This window comes from Diabrotica virgifera, chromosome 10, assembly GCF_917563875.1.
Source record: "Diabrotica virgifera virgifera chromosome 10, PGI_DIABVI_V3a".
NCBI lineage: Eukaryota > Metazoa > Arthropoda > Insecta > Coleoptera > Chrysomelidae > Diabrotica > Diabrotica virgifera.
In genome coordinates, this window is record NC_065452.1 from 11,350,709 (window position 1) to 11,366,392 (window position 15,684).

Genomic DNA, 15,684 nt, shown 5'->3' on the forward strand with positions numbered 1-15,684 from the left:
ATTACCCTGGACTATATCCCATTGCGATCTTTTTAGCTGACGATCTATCAACAAACCCTGCTGGAGAAGGAGTGACAACTGCGGGAGTAAACTCTATTTTGCCAAAGGAAGATGGAAAAGAGTTTTATACTTTGCGGATACTCAGTCATTTGGAAAAAGATGTGTGTGCAGTGGCGGCGTGGGATTCTTCAATTCATGATAGCCCCAATCTTAACAAAGTAACTGAAGGTGAGTTTACAAGTTTACATGTAATGCAGTCACTGAAGGTTTTCACCTCCGATTTAGTTGAACCTACATCGATTTTCATGACAATTGGCGAGTAGTTAGAGGATACCCCAAGAAACAAAAGTGACATGGTGCCAACTTGCCTTCTCGGAGGAGAAAATTATTTTATTAAAAATAACCCCATAAATCGATAGAGAGACAAATTCTAAGCAAAATTTGTTATATCAAATTATACAACTGAATCAATACTTTTTGAGTTATTAAAGATCAAAGATTTTAATTTTTCGTCAAAAAATGCACGTTTTAAAGCGGTTTTTCATAAATAACTCAAAAACTATAAGTTTTTACAAAAAAAGAATGTGTGTGTACTTTATACGTACGTAAGAAGTTATACTTCTATTATATGATTTCAACGAAATCATATAACATACTTTAAACAGTTTTTTATGTTGTATTTAAATATTAAACTAATTTTAGAAAGAACTAAAAGAATACCAAAAATTAAAAAAAAAATGAATTGTCCGGATTTGAACGCAAGACCTCTCGATTTGTAGGCGAATGCTCTACCGATGAGCTACCACCGTTCTATTTACGTACGATCATTTCTCGGACCTAATTACAATCACGGTGACAAATAGATCAATTGAATAAACATTTTCAATAATACTTATTATTTTGTAACAAAATACTACTTTGTGCAGTAGTACTTGTACGGGGGGATAATGATAAGATGATGAAGTTGAGGAAAGGGGAATTAAAAGGGATAGAAGTAGAAGTATGAAGAGACAGAGGCAAACTGAATAGAGTTGGCTAGCAAGAGATGCAAGAGAACAACTTGACACTCAAGGATGGATACGGCTCGTTTGCATGCTTGTCGAAGAACAGTAGCTCAAAGTAGATAATGATGACTAGAAAAGGTATATACTAAGATAAGAATAATGTTCTGAAAATAAATAAAGGAGAATAATTGCTAAAGAAGAACAAATTAAATAACACTAACAAATCATGGGCGCCAAGAAAATGATCTTCGATCATTCTCCCAGGTATCTTACACTGCTGTCAAATATTAAATATATTAAATCAGTAAATGTGAACATAAAGGAATAATAAAAATAACTGATACACAAAATAAGTAAATATTTATTAAAAATAACTACCTAGATTTGCACAATCCCTGAGTTAAACCACATCGAATTATTAAGTGACTATAACATGACAAAAGTTATCGTTAAACAGGACATACAATATAACAACAGTCCTGTTATATGTATGTTACAAAATGATATACCTCTTACTTACATATAGGGTACAACTCACATGAGACCCTTTACCAAATGGTTATAGTACGCTTGCTACGTACAACTAAATTAAAACCCGACAAATATGAAAAAATGATAAATAAATAGGCATAAGCCTGACTAAGAGAAAATAATAAATGAATTAAGCAAAGTTAAATATACCGATGAATGTGAGATAAATTGAAGTTACGATAAATACCTAAACAACGACCTAGATTAACCGAACAAATGGAGTAAAGTGAATAAACAATAGAATATTTGGGAAACAAGCTACACAATAAATATCAAACCAATAATAAAGTATAAAACCTAATTTTCTAGGCTTATTCCTGTGCACAAGAACTTACCGTAGATACAATAGTTTGGGAACTAAATACACTAATGTACAAATATGTTATATAAAAAACAAAGGTAAGCTAAATCTGAAAAAATTAACGAACATAGTGCATTAACCAAATGTCTGAAATATAAAACACAATAGTTACTAATATCACCAAACTGATTGTTCCCAAACAAACCCATTCCTCAAATGAATAACCAAAATGTTCCCAGAAAATGAGCACTAGGATAGTGCCAAACCATGCTTCCTGTAAGCACAGGTGTAGAGACCGAAAATGAAGCTGGAACGCTTCGCTTGCTCCCAGGTGACGACTATGTAGCCGGAATAGGTTTCTCTCAGGTGGGCGAGGGTCTACGATTTCTCATGTTCGTTTTATATTACTTCCCCAAAAGACTAAAACAAATATTTACCCAGTCTTAGCTTCAATGTAAAAGTGTAAGAAAAAACATCCAAGGAGCAAAAGAGAAACTAGGGAAGTGTTTTTAGTATAGATTGTAATGTAAAAAAAACCATTAGTTACACACAAAAAGAAATCTCTAATTACTGAACTACTTGACCTTGACAAGAATTTATGTGAGAATTCCTAATTACAGACACGTGGATTTGGGATTTAAGTAAAGAATAAATATGATTTCTTTAAAATAATTATAGGATATTTATTAATGATATTGGGAGTAACTTTAGTATAACCAAAAAATTAAAACTATTAGAATTTTCTCTGAGTGAATATTATCTATAGATATATTGGATGTGCAAATTGGATTATTTCCAACTTTAATTTAGAAATTCATATGTTTGATTATGGTAAAAATATTAGAAAAAAAATATAGAATTTTCCTGGACGGAACCTTAAATAAACATCGATTAATCTATATAATATCCAAATAGAAATTGATTTGAATCCAACAGTGAGAATCTAGTATTTTACAAAAACAATATAAGTCGTCATATACAAACCTGACTATATAAAAAGTGAATAATTATTACCGGGAATAAACTCCTAGTGGACTGCCATTTTCCCTGGTTTAAGACACAGCTGGATACTATAATATTATTTTATAGACAAACTGGGAACTGTAGACACAAATGCTTAATTAATTTATGGAGATATTCTCCGCCATTTTGGGTACTGGTACTACACTATTCCGGCTCAAAAGTCAAGTGACGAGCAAAATGCGTTTCTCCGCCAAGGTAAACGTCAAATTCTCTCAGAACACGAAAGAATATTCACCAATACCAACCCACGAAACTAACAGGTAGTTTTAAGTGTGTTGAGGTATGGCGTATATTACAAATCAACCAGTGATACCACAACATAATAGGTGTGGCATCGTTGCAAGAAATTTTAAATATAAAAGATAATAATTAGAAAGTTAGTTACGCGAAAATTAGAGAAATTAATTAAGAGATCAAGAGAAAATATAAAAATATTTAAAGAATTCTAAAGTGATTCCGTTACGTATCAGACCGTTACAATCCCCCTCTACTAGGAGAAAAAAAATTATCAAAAAATTTTTTTTATACATCAAAATATTAACAATCAAATTGACAATAGTCTAACAATCCACGTTGATTCGCAAGATTAGCACTAAACATAAACCAATGACCAAGGAAAAAGAAATAAATATATGATTCAAACTCATATTAAAATGTTACTATGTTACTCTCTGCTACCAAATATTGACATAATATTGCTTAAAAGTCAAAACGAAACTAAATATTGTACTAAAGTTTATAATAATAACTAAGTGTCGAATTGGGCACTAAAACCGAAATTAAACTATCCATGGACATCAGGTTTATAAAGGGTATATCCAAGGACGCAACAACCAGGAAAAGGTGTGAGCCAATTCGGACCATATCACAAGTAAATATACCAAAGTGAATAAAAAAAACAGTAAAAATAAGTAAAGAATTGAACACTTAATCCAAAATTGAACTAACAATGGACACCAGATTCATAATAGTATATCCAGAGAAGAACAATCGGGAAGATCTAGGGAACAATTCTCACCAATGCCAAATAATACAAATACCAAACATACCAAAGGAATACAAAACTCAATAACTAAAATAAATGTGGAATCGGACACTGAATCCAAAGTAGGACTATCCATGGACACCAGATTCATAAAAGCATATCCAAAGAAGAACGACCAGGAAGATTTATGGACCAATTCACACCAACACTAAACCACATAAACAAATCAGGTCTACGTACACCCATATCCGGTAATACGAGCCGGTAACAAGATAATAATTAGAAATAGTTAGTTACGCGAAAATTAGAGAAATTAATTAAGAGATCAAGAGAAAATAATTATAAAAATATTTAAAGAATTCAAAAGTGATTCCGTAACGTATCAGACCGTTACAATCTTACTTCCGAGGAAGAGAAATCCAAAGACACAAAAATGATAATAAATATATTTACTAAAACCACTAATATATTCTTTTCACGCATACCTTATTTGCGCTACATAAGTTAAAAGATTTAGCGACTAACACCATACTGTCTGTGTGCGCATGCGCGCAGAATAATAAAAATTCACTCTCAATCGCGCCTAAAGAAGTATAACTTCAAAAAGATGTTATTACCCAAATTGAGGCTAATAAAAAATCTTATAAACTCTTTATTTGAAAACCCTTTTACTATTAATTCAAAGTGTAATCTAAGTAAAATCTAAGTATTCAAGCTTAAATAACGGGAACACGATGCATTTTATACAATATACTTACTAAACACTTGTCTGAATGTTCAGATTTAGGAATACCTGTCAAGTGAGCTTCAGAAGAAGTTGATAGCATTAAAATTAAGCAAGTTATGATGAAAATAAGAGGAACCTTTCGAATTTTTTTGGAAAAGGTGAAAAATTAAATATGCGCCATTTCCACAAATAATTAAAATCTTTAGTAATCTCTATGAGACTTTCTTTATTTTAGCATAAGTAATGATCTCAAACATTTTAAACGGTTTAGAATGCATATTTTTTAAAAAAAAATATGATTTAAAAAATTTCATTTTGTTTTGATAATAACTACAAAAATACTCGATATAATTATGTAAAAAATAATACAGAACGAAATTTGTGCTTTTGTTTTCAAAGATCTTTCTTTTTATTTTTTTATTTGTAGGATAAACATAACCGAGATAGAAACGTTTAAAGCCTAAATTTCACTGCGAGAACCATTTAACCGGAGCCCTTTAACCTTTTATCTTAAAAAATAAGGGATTTAAAAGATTAGATTTAATACGATTTTATAGCCCTTGAAATTACCTTTCAAACGGTTGTTGATGAACCTAAATCATAAAAGTTAATGGAGTTAAAACTATAAAATTTTTGGGGAAAATTTTGGAACATAAACTTTGATGCTAACAGCATCTTCTGGAGCTCATTTGATAGGTATTTCTGAGTAGGTACTTTGGAAAGTGTTTAGTAAGTATAGTATATGATCTAAAATGCATCCTTCCCCGATATTTAAGCTTAAATACTTAAATTTAAGTACTCATTAAAAAAACAAATTTAGTTAAGTATAAACTCACTTTGAATTAATACTAAAAGCTTTATTAAGTAAGAACTTTATTCTATTTTTTATTAACTTCAATTTTGGTAATAACAATTTTTTTGTAAAAACTTACAGTTTTTGAGTTATTTATGAAAAACCGCTTTAAAACATGCATTTTGTTTTCACGAAAAATTAAAATCTTTGATCTTTAATACCTCAAAAAGTATTGATATATTTTGATGACTTTATACAACAAATTTGGCTTAGAATTTGTCCCTCTATCGATTTATGGCATTATTTAAAAACAATAATTTTCACCCACGAGAAGGGGTGGCCTCCACCCCTAGGGGAAAAGCACTTTTGTTTCTTGAGCTATCCTCTAACCACTCACCAATTTTCATGAAAATCGATGAAGGTTCGCTGAAATCAGAGGTAATAGTTGATTTTTACCTTTAGTTATAATATTTGTATAGTTTTTACTGAACTAACTTAAAATTTCAGCCAACGAAAGAGTTTACATGATACTACGTGTAACGGTACGGTTGTCTCATCCAGCACCGATGGATCTTGTGTTGAGAAAACGCCTGGCGATAAACGTTTATAAACGACAGAAGTTTACTGATATAATCAAAAACCAAATCAAATCAAAAATCGTTCGTACTGATATGGTGACATCTTGCGGTGTGACATATTTAGTAGTTTCTAATGTACCTAAAGCCAGCGAGGAACTGGAAGGCAGGGAAAGCCTTGCGCAATTGGCAGCTTCTGGAGAAAATTCTTCGATGTGCGATGGAGAAACATATATCGGTGAGTACAAATGCAAATTTTTAGAGCTCCTTATTATTAAAAACGTATATATCTCTTGTTTTAACAGAAAAATACACAAGAGGAGTGAGCGCTGTTGAGAGCATTCTAACCCTGGACCGTTTACGACAAAATGTGGCAGTAAAAGAACTGCTGCAAGCCAGAGGACAACCGTTAATGAGGAAAACAGTCAGCGTACCAAATTTCTCACAGGTAAGAAGATACTCTTTAGTCTTCTCTTGTAAAACCAAGCTTTCCAAATTGATATCTACACAAGTATTTAAACCTATCACACACGCTTTTATTGTATTTTTATCAATATACAAGATGTGGCTACAAATAACGAATTTGGTTCTTGAAGATAATGAATATAAATGCCATCCTTTTCGGCCTGTCCTGGCACCTTTTCACTTTGAGCTATTCTGCAAGGATGATTCTACATTAGAAGGCCAATATTTTAGGTGTTGAAGGCATCATAAGGCAGTTTACATAAGTAGACTTCTATAGTTTTAAGATTGTATTAGTCAAATCTGCAGTTATTATGGCAATAAAGTCATAGTTTAGTGCAATTTCCAATACTGTCGTACTATAATAACACCTTAAAGTTCGAGGTATTCATCACCAGCATCCGGCCTTCTGCATCCAAAGTTGGAAATAGACCTTCCCTAATTTCTTCCGTGAGCTTCCTGCAAGCAATTCCCAGCGATTCTGTTGACGTCATTTGTTCATTTTGTAGGTGGTCTACCTCTGCTTCTTCTATCTTCTCGTGGTATCTACACTGTAATTTTTTGGGTCCAACGCCCGTCATTCAATCTGGCCACATGTTCCACCCGATTCACCTTCAGTCACGCCATGTGCTCTATGACATCTGTGACGCCTGTCCTTCTGATTACCTCGTTTCTAATCCTGTCTCTTTGAAGAAGCTGCATTAAACATCGGTCTAAAAATAAATGAAGACAAAACAAAATACATGGTCGTCTCAAAACAAGAACGACGGCGAATAAGGCAAAACATTACTATAAACGATCATAACTTCGAAGTGGTTAAAGAATTTAAATATCTATGAGCAACAATCACAAATGACAACAAAATAGAGCGAGAAGTTGAAATGCGAATAATGGCAGGAAACAGATCTTTCTTTGCAAGTCAACATCTAATGAAGTCAAAACTTCTTTCACGAGGTGCAAAAATCCAGATGTATAAGACCCTGATACAACCAGCAGTCGCGTATGGAAGCGAAATATGGACCAAAAAGAGAAGTAAATAAATTGCTGGTGTGGAAACGTAAAATCCTTCGAATGATATATGGCCCTTGCAGAGACAGCGTGACAAACGAATGGAGGCGCAGATATAATAACGAGTCGTCTATTTTTCAGGCCCTGATAACAAAAGTACAAATGGCGTCGCAATAATTGTACCCTCTAAACTTAACGACTGCGTAATTGGATATAATACTATTGATGACAGGATAATATCCCTTAAAATGAGAATATCCACCAATACCCTACACCTTGTCCAGGTATACGCTCCTACAACAGCTGCATAAGAAGAAGACATCAACAGGTTCTATGGTCGTCTAGAAGAAACTGTTCGCGCTATTCCGAATCGTGAACTCGTCATAATTTTAGGAGATTTTAACGCCAAAGTGGGGTCATCTAATGAAAATATTGAAGGAGTGCTGGGCAAAAATGGACTGGGACAGAGAAATGAGAATGGCGACCGTCTAGTGGAGTTCTGTGTAGAACAATATCTTACAATTACAAACACGTTATATCAACATCATCCACCGAGATTATACACATGGCGCAGCCCAGATGGACGAACAAGGAATCAAATAGACTACATCCATAATAAGATCAAGATGGAAGTCGTCGTCCATCAACTGTGAAACATATCCTGGCGCAGACTGTGGAAGCGATCATCAACTCCTGGTATTGAACGTTCGACTTCGTTTTAAAGTCCCCAAAAGAAGACCCCAGAGAAAAGTCATGTCTCTAACTCCATCAAAAATCAATGACTTCCAACAACACCTAGAAGATGCTCTTTCTTTAGACCAAGTAGATAGTGACCCTGAGAGCACTTGGATCTATCTGAAAGATAAGGTAATCGAGGCTGCAAAAGACTGTGAGGCAGCGGTTTCTACTGGCCGTAAGCCATGGATATCCGATAATACGTGGACTGTGATTCAACGCAGAAAAGAACATAAAACTAGATACGGAACAAACGATGAATACAGAGCGTTATCGAGAGAAATCAGAAAACAGTGCCGCAAAGATAAAGCTGATTACATCTCTCAAATATGCAGAGAGATAGAGGAACATGGCTGTCGAAATGAACCGAGGGACTTATTCCAGAAGATCAAACTCCTTACCAGAGAATTTAAACCTCAAACGTGGTCTGTAATAGATAAGGAAGGTAATTTAAAGACCGATACTGATGAAATATTGGAAACATGGCGAAACTACTGTGGCGAGCTATATAAAAATAACGAGGTATCAGCAGAAAATCAGCGGCCTTCTGACTACCCTAGAGAACCTACTGTTTTACTCGCTGAAGTCAAAGATGCAATTAAATCACTAAAGATAAATAAATCGCCAGGTATTGATTCAATACCATGTGAAATACTACAGTTACTAGGTGACAAAAGATTACATATCATCCATTCTATCTGTGTCGCTGTTTGGAATTCAGGAAAATGGCCATCTGATTGGTGTACCTGAATTTATATCCCACTACACAAAAAAGGAACTACTACCAGATGTGAAAACTACCGCACACTGTCACTAATAACACATGCTAGTAAAATCTTGTTGCATATCATCAAAAACAGATTAAAAACCTATCTACATTACCAAATACCTCAGGAACAAGCGGGGTTTGTAAAGGGTAAAGGTACAATGGAACAAATCCTGAACCTGAGACAACTCATTGAAAAGTCTAGAGAATTTCAAGTACCTATGATTATATGCTTCGTTGACTACCAAAAGGCATTTGATTGTGTAAGCTGGATAAATCTGTGGTCAATTTTAATAGAAATGGGCGCACCAATGCACCTGGTGGCACTTATTAAAAATCTGTACCAGTCTAATATAGCGACAGTACGACTAGATCAGAAGTTCTCAAACCAATTCAAGACTGAGAGAGGTGTTAGACAAGGATGCGTGTTGTCACCTGACTTATTATGGTGAACATGTCATGAGGATGGTTTTAGAAGGATGGGCCGGTGGAGTAACAGTAGTTGGTAGGAAAATCTCCAATTTAAGATTTGCTGATGACACTACACTTATAGCAGCAAATGAGCAAGAAATGTTTGATCTTCTGCGAAGAGTTGAGTACGAAAGCAATAAAGTTGATCTGAAAATCAATAAAGCTAAGACAAAAATAATGGTGGTCGACAGATTTGACACTATTCAACTGACTAACATATTACAGGAATACCAGATAGTAAACACCTTTGTCTATCTCGGGTCTAGTATAACTAACGATGGTAACTGTGAAACAGAAGTTCGGAGACGTATTGGTATGGCAAAAAATGCGATGAGTCGCCTAACTAAAGTTTGGAAAGACAGATCTATCTCAAAATATCAAGATGAGACTGGTGAATGCCCTTGTATTCTCAATATTTCTATACGGAGCAGAGACTTGGATTCTTCGCGCATGCGAGCGCCAAAAAATTTATGCCTTTGAGATGTGGTGCTGGAGAAGAATGCTGCGCATACCTTGGACAGCTCATAGGACAAACGTTTCCATTCTAAACCAACTCAATATTAAAAAAAGGCTGTCCACATTATGTCTGCAACGAATTCTGCAATTCTTTGGTCACGTGGTTCGCAGAGGTGACGACAGTTTGGAGAGATTAACTGTTTCTGGAAACGTTCCGGGGAGAAGATCAAGAGGACGATCACCAACTAGATGGTCTGACCAAATAAAGCATTCAGCTGGAAACTCATTCTGCGAAGCTCTTAGAGCAGCTGAAGATAGAGACCAATAGAGAAACATTGTTAGGAATATTGGAAGAAATCACGATCCTCAGTAATGGGGAAACGACAGGAGAGAGAGAGAGAGAGAGTCTCTATGCGGAAAGGAAAATCTAGTCAGATATATAAAGGCCAACAGACTCAGATGGGCAGGGCATGTGATACGCAATAACGACAATCGCCTTATAAACAATGTGTTTTGGGAAAGGTCAGATGGAAGAAGGTCTGTAGGACGGCCTAGAAAAAGTTGGACAGATGCAGTCAAAGAAGATCTGGAGAAAACGGGATGAGACAATGGGAATTAGTGGCACAGGACCGACCTGTCTCTGAGAGTCCATTCCATTCTTATTTGAGCAACTCGTGAGTTTTGTTGCTGTGGTAAGTCATGACTGGAAGCACAAATTGGTCAAACGGCGTCTTTTTCAAACAATTTGGATGCTGATGTTGTAGATATCTGCTAGAGCTCCATATGCGAGTCATGTTAAAGTGATTCTTCTTTGTAATTCATCGGTTTCGTTGTTCCTTGTAATTTGGATTTCATGACCTAAGTATTTAAATTTATGAACTAATGCTAAAAGTAAATAAACTAAATAAAAACGGGTAAAAACTTCTTTCGCATCTCTAATGGATTGTCCAATTATGTGTGGATATCGTCAGCAAAAACTAACAGTGCCTTCGCTCCCTGGCCTACGAAGCCATTTGTTAATTCTGGTTGTGCTTTGCTAATTGCGTATTCTAAAGAGATGGTGAATAACAAAGGAAAAAATGGACCGCCTTGTCTTAGATCAGTTTCGATTTGAAACTCATCTGATGTACTGCTGGCAATTCTGATACGTACACATGAATTCTGCACACACATCTGGGCTAATCCTACAGCTTTCTAGGTACTTCCATTCCCACCATTACCTTCTAAGTGTATCCCTGTTCACAGAGTCATACGATTGTTTAAAATCTACAAAAGTTTGGTGTGTAACTTTGTTGTATTCTCTTTTCTAAAATTTGGTCTAGATTTGGTAATCTGGTAAAGATAAAGATCTGGTCTATTGCTGATCTTCCCGGTCGGAACAAATAATAGGTAATCACCTATTATTTGTTCTGCGTATGGAATGAATCTTCATAGTAAAATAATCGACAACTTGTAGGTTGTATGATTTGTCTATGAATTCCCTTCAATTCGTTATTTCTCAGCTGCACCTTGTATTACACAGTATTCACAAGAGTTTGATAAAGAAACTGTATTTGAAATATGTTTAAAAAACAATTTGCTTGTCTTGACACCGTTATTTTGTATAGTAGGTAATAATATATTATTTATTTTTGCTGCATAGACTTTGGAAAACAAAAATGGGGTACGTCTATGGATATCACGCTTTCTATGCTTTTAAAGTAATTAGGTAGATCATGCACATACCGGGTTTTTACTGTACTACTCCTATTATAAGTATTCCATACTACAGAATTCTTTCAATTACCTTTTATGATGTTTTTATTGGCATTCTTTTTAATAAAGTTAATGACATTAAACAATTTATTACAGATCATTCAACGTATATTTAGTCATAAACACATAGTACATTTAGTCATAAACGTGGGATAAATTATTGATCTAATCTTCTAAATTTTATGTTTTGATGCATCGTATTCCACATATACGAGTAGTATAAAGCCACTGTTACACTAATAGACAGGTGGCTTTAGTCGAAAATTGTCGATGTCATATTAGATGCGCCCTTCTGTTGTGAGATGGTTGTTGAGAGGTGACTCGTATTTTTTTGCAGACATTGCTTGGAAATATAATTATATTACCTATACTCTTGACGTCATCCATCTGGGCGTGATGACGTAATCGATGATTTTTTCTAAATGAGAATAAGGGTCGTGTGCTAGCTCATTTAAAAGGTTAGTCACTTACCTATATAGTAATATAAACATTAACATAATTATTTATACAGGGGGGTCAAAAAAAATTACATTATTGTTACATTCTATATTAAAAAGTAGTCGACATTAAGTCGATGTCTTAAGATTTTAAAGATCATATGTGAATGTATTTCATCGTTGAAAGGAACCTCAAAGGTTTTTACACCTATTGAAGTGGCTAGTTACAATTACTTGTACACTGGACGTTTATACTGATGATGGTCAGTTTGACCGAAAACGTTTTGTACTTCCACTCCCTTGTGGATAAATTTTAAGAATTTTAATAAACTCATATGCCTACATACAACAGAAGTGTTTACTTCATTCCACGTTGAAAAAAATGTTTATTTCACAAATTAACATTGCTTTTCGCTTAAATTAAATATTCAAACTTCCAAAAGGCAGGTGGCTGGCAGGAGCTGGCTTGAACATTGATATTAAACGAAAATCGATGTTTATTTGGCAAATAAACATTTTTTGTTGTAGTAAAATGTATTTTGAATTAAATAAATTACAAACATTCTTCTTTTTGCGTCAAATAATTTAATTCAATTTTTTTTTCTAGACACCCTGTATAAATAATTATGTTAATGTTTATGTTACTGAATAGAGAATTGAATAACCTTGAGCTAATATACACTAACCGGCACAAAATGTCGCCACTGACAATTTTTGATTAAGTTTGACAACTTTATTATTTGTACTCTGATTTTCAAAATTCTTGCATCAGTTTGTAGGTACATGTATTGACATCGTTTGTTATTATTCCGGTAACAAAAAAATTTTTCTTAGATGTCATTATAGGGGGCTGAACGCTGCTTATACGGCGTTGTATTTTCTCCTAACTTAAAAAAAAATTAAAGGCACTCGTGGGAGTGCCGACAGAAGTGAAAACTTCTTATAGTATATAAATTACGAGCTCAATGCTTTCACCCCATGCCTAAAAGAAGTGCTATACTTATACCATATACCATATAAATATGCGATGCGTATGCCCTATGCTATTTACGTATACATACACATAATTTATATATGTACAAAATTTATTTCAGCGAAGTGATGACGGTCGCAAATTCAATACTTTTTCCCCATCCAAGAAGTGCACAACGTCCCTAAAGAAATTTTCAATTCAAAAATTTATTTCGTCGAAGCGATAACGGTCGCTAATTTACTACTTTTTCCCCATCCAAAAAGTGCACAACGTCCCTCAAGAAGTTTTCACTTCAAATATTTATTTCTTCGAAGAGATGATGGTCGCTAATTTAATACTTTTTTACATCAAAAAGTGCACAACGTCCTTAAATAAGTTTCACTTCAAATATTTATTTCGTCGAAGCGATTACGGCCCTAATTCAATACTTTTCCTCCGTACAAAAAGTGCACAACGTCCCTATAAAAGTTTTCACTTAAAAAAATTATTTCGTCGAAGCGATGACGGTCGCTAATTTAATAATTTTTCCTTATCCAAAAATTGCACAACGCCCCTCAAGAAGTTTTTACTTCAAAAATTTATTTCTTCGAAGCGATGAAGGTTCGCTAATATAATATTTTCCCCATCCAAAAAGTGCACAACGTCCCTCAAGAAGTTTCCACTTCAAAAACTGATTTCATCGAAGCGATGACGGTCGCTAATTTAATACTTTTTTACATCGAAAAAGTGCACAACGTCAATAAATAAGTTTCACTTCAAATATTTATTTCGTCGAAGCGATGACGGTCTCTAATTCAATACTTTTCCCCATCCAAAAAGTGCACAATGTTCCTAAAAAAGTTTTCACTTCAAAAATGTATTTCGTCGAAGCGATGACGGTCGCTAATTTAATAATTTTTTTCCATCCAAAAAGTGCACAACGTCCCTAAAGAAGTTTTCACTTCAAACATTTATTTCGTCGAAGCGATAAAGGTGGCTAATTTATATTTATCCCCATCCAAAAAGTGCACAACGTCCCTCAAGAAGTTTCCACTTCAAAAATTTATTTCATCGAAGCGATGACGGTCGCTAATTTAATGCTTTTTTTCCATCGAAAAAGTGCACAACGTCCCTAAAGAAGGTTCACTTCAAATATTTATTTCGTCGAAGCGATGACGGTCCATAATTCAATACTTTTCCCCCATCCAAAAAGTGCAAAACGTCCATCAAGAAGTTCTCACTTCACGAATTTATTTCATCGAAGCGATGACGGTCGCTTATTTATTACTTTCTCCCCATCCAAATTTAATAATTATTACCCATCCAAAAAGTGCAAAACATCTCTAAAGAAGTTTTCACTTCAAAAATTTATTTTGCCGAAGCGATGACGGTCGCGATGACGTTCGCTAATTCAATACTTTTTCCCTATCTAAAAAGTGCACAACGTCCCTAAAGAAATTTTCACTTCAAAAATGTATTTCTTCTAAGCGATGACGGTCGCCAATTTAATACTTTTTACCATCCAAAAAGTGCACAACGTCCCTAAAGAAGTTTTCACTTCAATACATATACGTACAAAATTTATTTCGCCGAAGAGATGACGGTCGCGATGACGGTCGCGAAATAAATTCTTTTTCCCTATCGAAAAATAGGTTTTACATTTATTTTTAATTTAAATACTTCTATACAATATATGTATAGATACACATAATATAGATACGTACAAAATTTATTTCGTCGAAGAGATGATGGTCGCTATGACGGTCGCGAAATAAATCTTTTTTCCCCATCCTAAAATAGGTTTTACATTTATTTTAAATTTAAATACTTCTACAATTTATATATACATACAAATAATATATAGCATAAGCGATGACGGTCGCAATGACGGTCGCGATGACGGTCGCAATGACGGTCGCGAATTTAATGCTTTTTCCCCTGTCCAAAAATCGCACAACGCCCCTAAAGAAGTTTTCACTTCAAAAATCTGTGTAAAAATTGAAGAGCTGATTTTGTTTCATAGTCCTTTCGTATTATCCTGAAGGCATCACAAAGATTTTATTTTTGGAATTGTCGGGACATCTCTTTTCTTGTAAAAGTTGCACAATTCTTTGTAAATAAAAACACTGATTGGCTCATAAACATATAAATATCTTAAATAGAGATTGGATTGATAAGATCAGAATGATCCGTATGCAGCCCAGATCTCAATACTATCGAGCATTTATGGGATGAATTGAAAATAGCTATTCGCCGTCATCCTAGGCCTCAAGAAAATTTGGTACTGTTATGGCCCTGGTAGCTATGTTATATCGGGCTATTCACCAGGAAAGTATAACACATTGATACAATAAACTACCCCAGATAATTGAAATAATATTGAAGAATAATATTTCAATCAACTATGATAGTTATCGTCTACCCTAGACTAGCTCAATCTCCCAAGTTGTGAGTCCACCTTGTCCTAATCAATAACATGAACAGTGAAAATCCAGAATGGAGCAAATAAAACAATAATCTAACTAACCATGTTCATTTTTCATAAAAAACAGTTAATGTATTAAAAGATAATATACAAGACCTTGCCGAAACTTAACAGATCAGAGATTATACTTATTGGATGGCACTTGGTATCTGTCTGCGGGTTCTTGGTGCCTTTCTGTTGTTCTACACTGGCTCTGGCGACGTGGATGTTCTGGCCAC

General features: G+C 34.4%; 1 protein-coding gene across 4 annotated transcripts in view; it reads left to right on the top strand.

Moving 5' to 3' along the window:
- Positions 1–15,684, top strand: part of LOC114332050 (kinesin-like protein KIF13A) — a 515,517-nt gene that overhangs the window by 433,656 nt on the left and 66,177 nt on the right. For 2 of the 4 annotated variants that reach the window (XM_028281754.2, XM_028281756.2), the window contains exons 12-15: positions 37–228; positions 5,872–6,177; positions 6,245–6,387; positions 11,480–11,500. In XM_028281754.2, the coding sequence (XP_028137555.2) occupies positions 37–228; positions 5,872–6,177; positions 6,245–6,387; positions 11,480–11,500 (662 nt within the window). The remainder of the gene's footprint in view (positions 1–36; positions 229–5,871; positions 6,178–6,244; positions 6,388–11,479; positions 11,501–15,684) is intronic. The other 2 variants (XM_050641283.1, XM_028281757.2) reach the window with 1 other exon arrangement.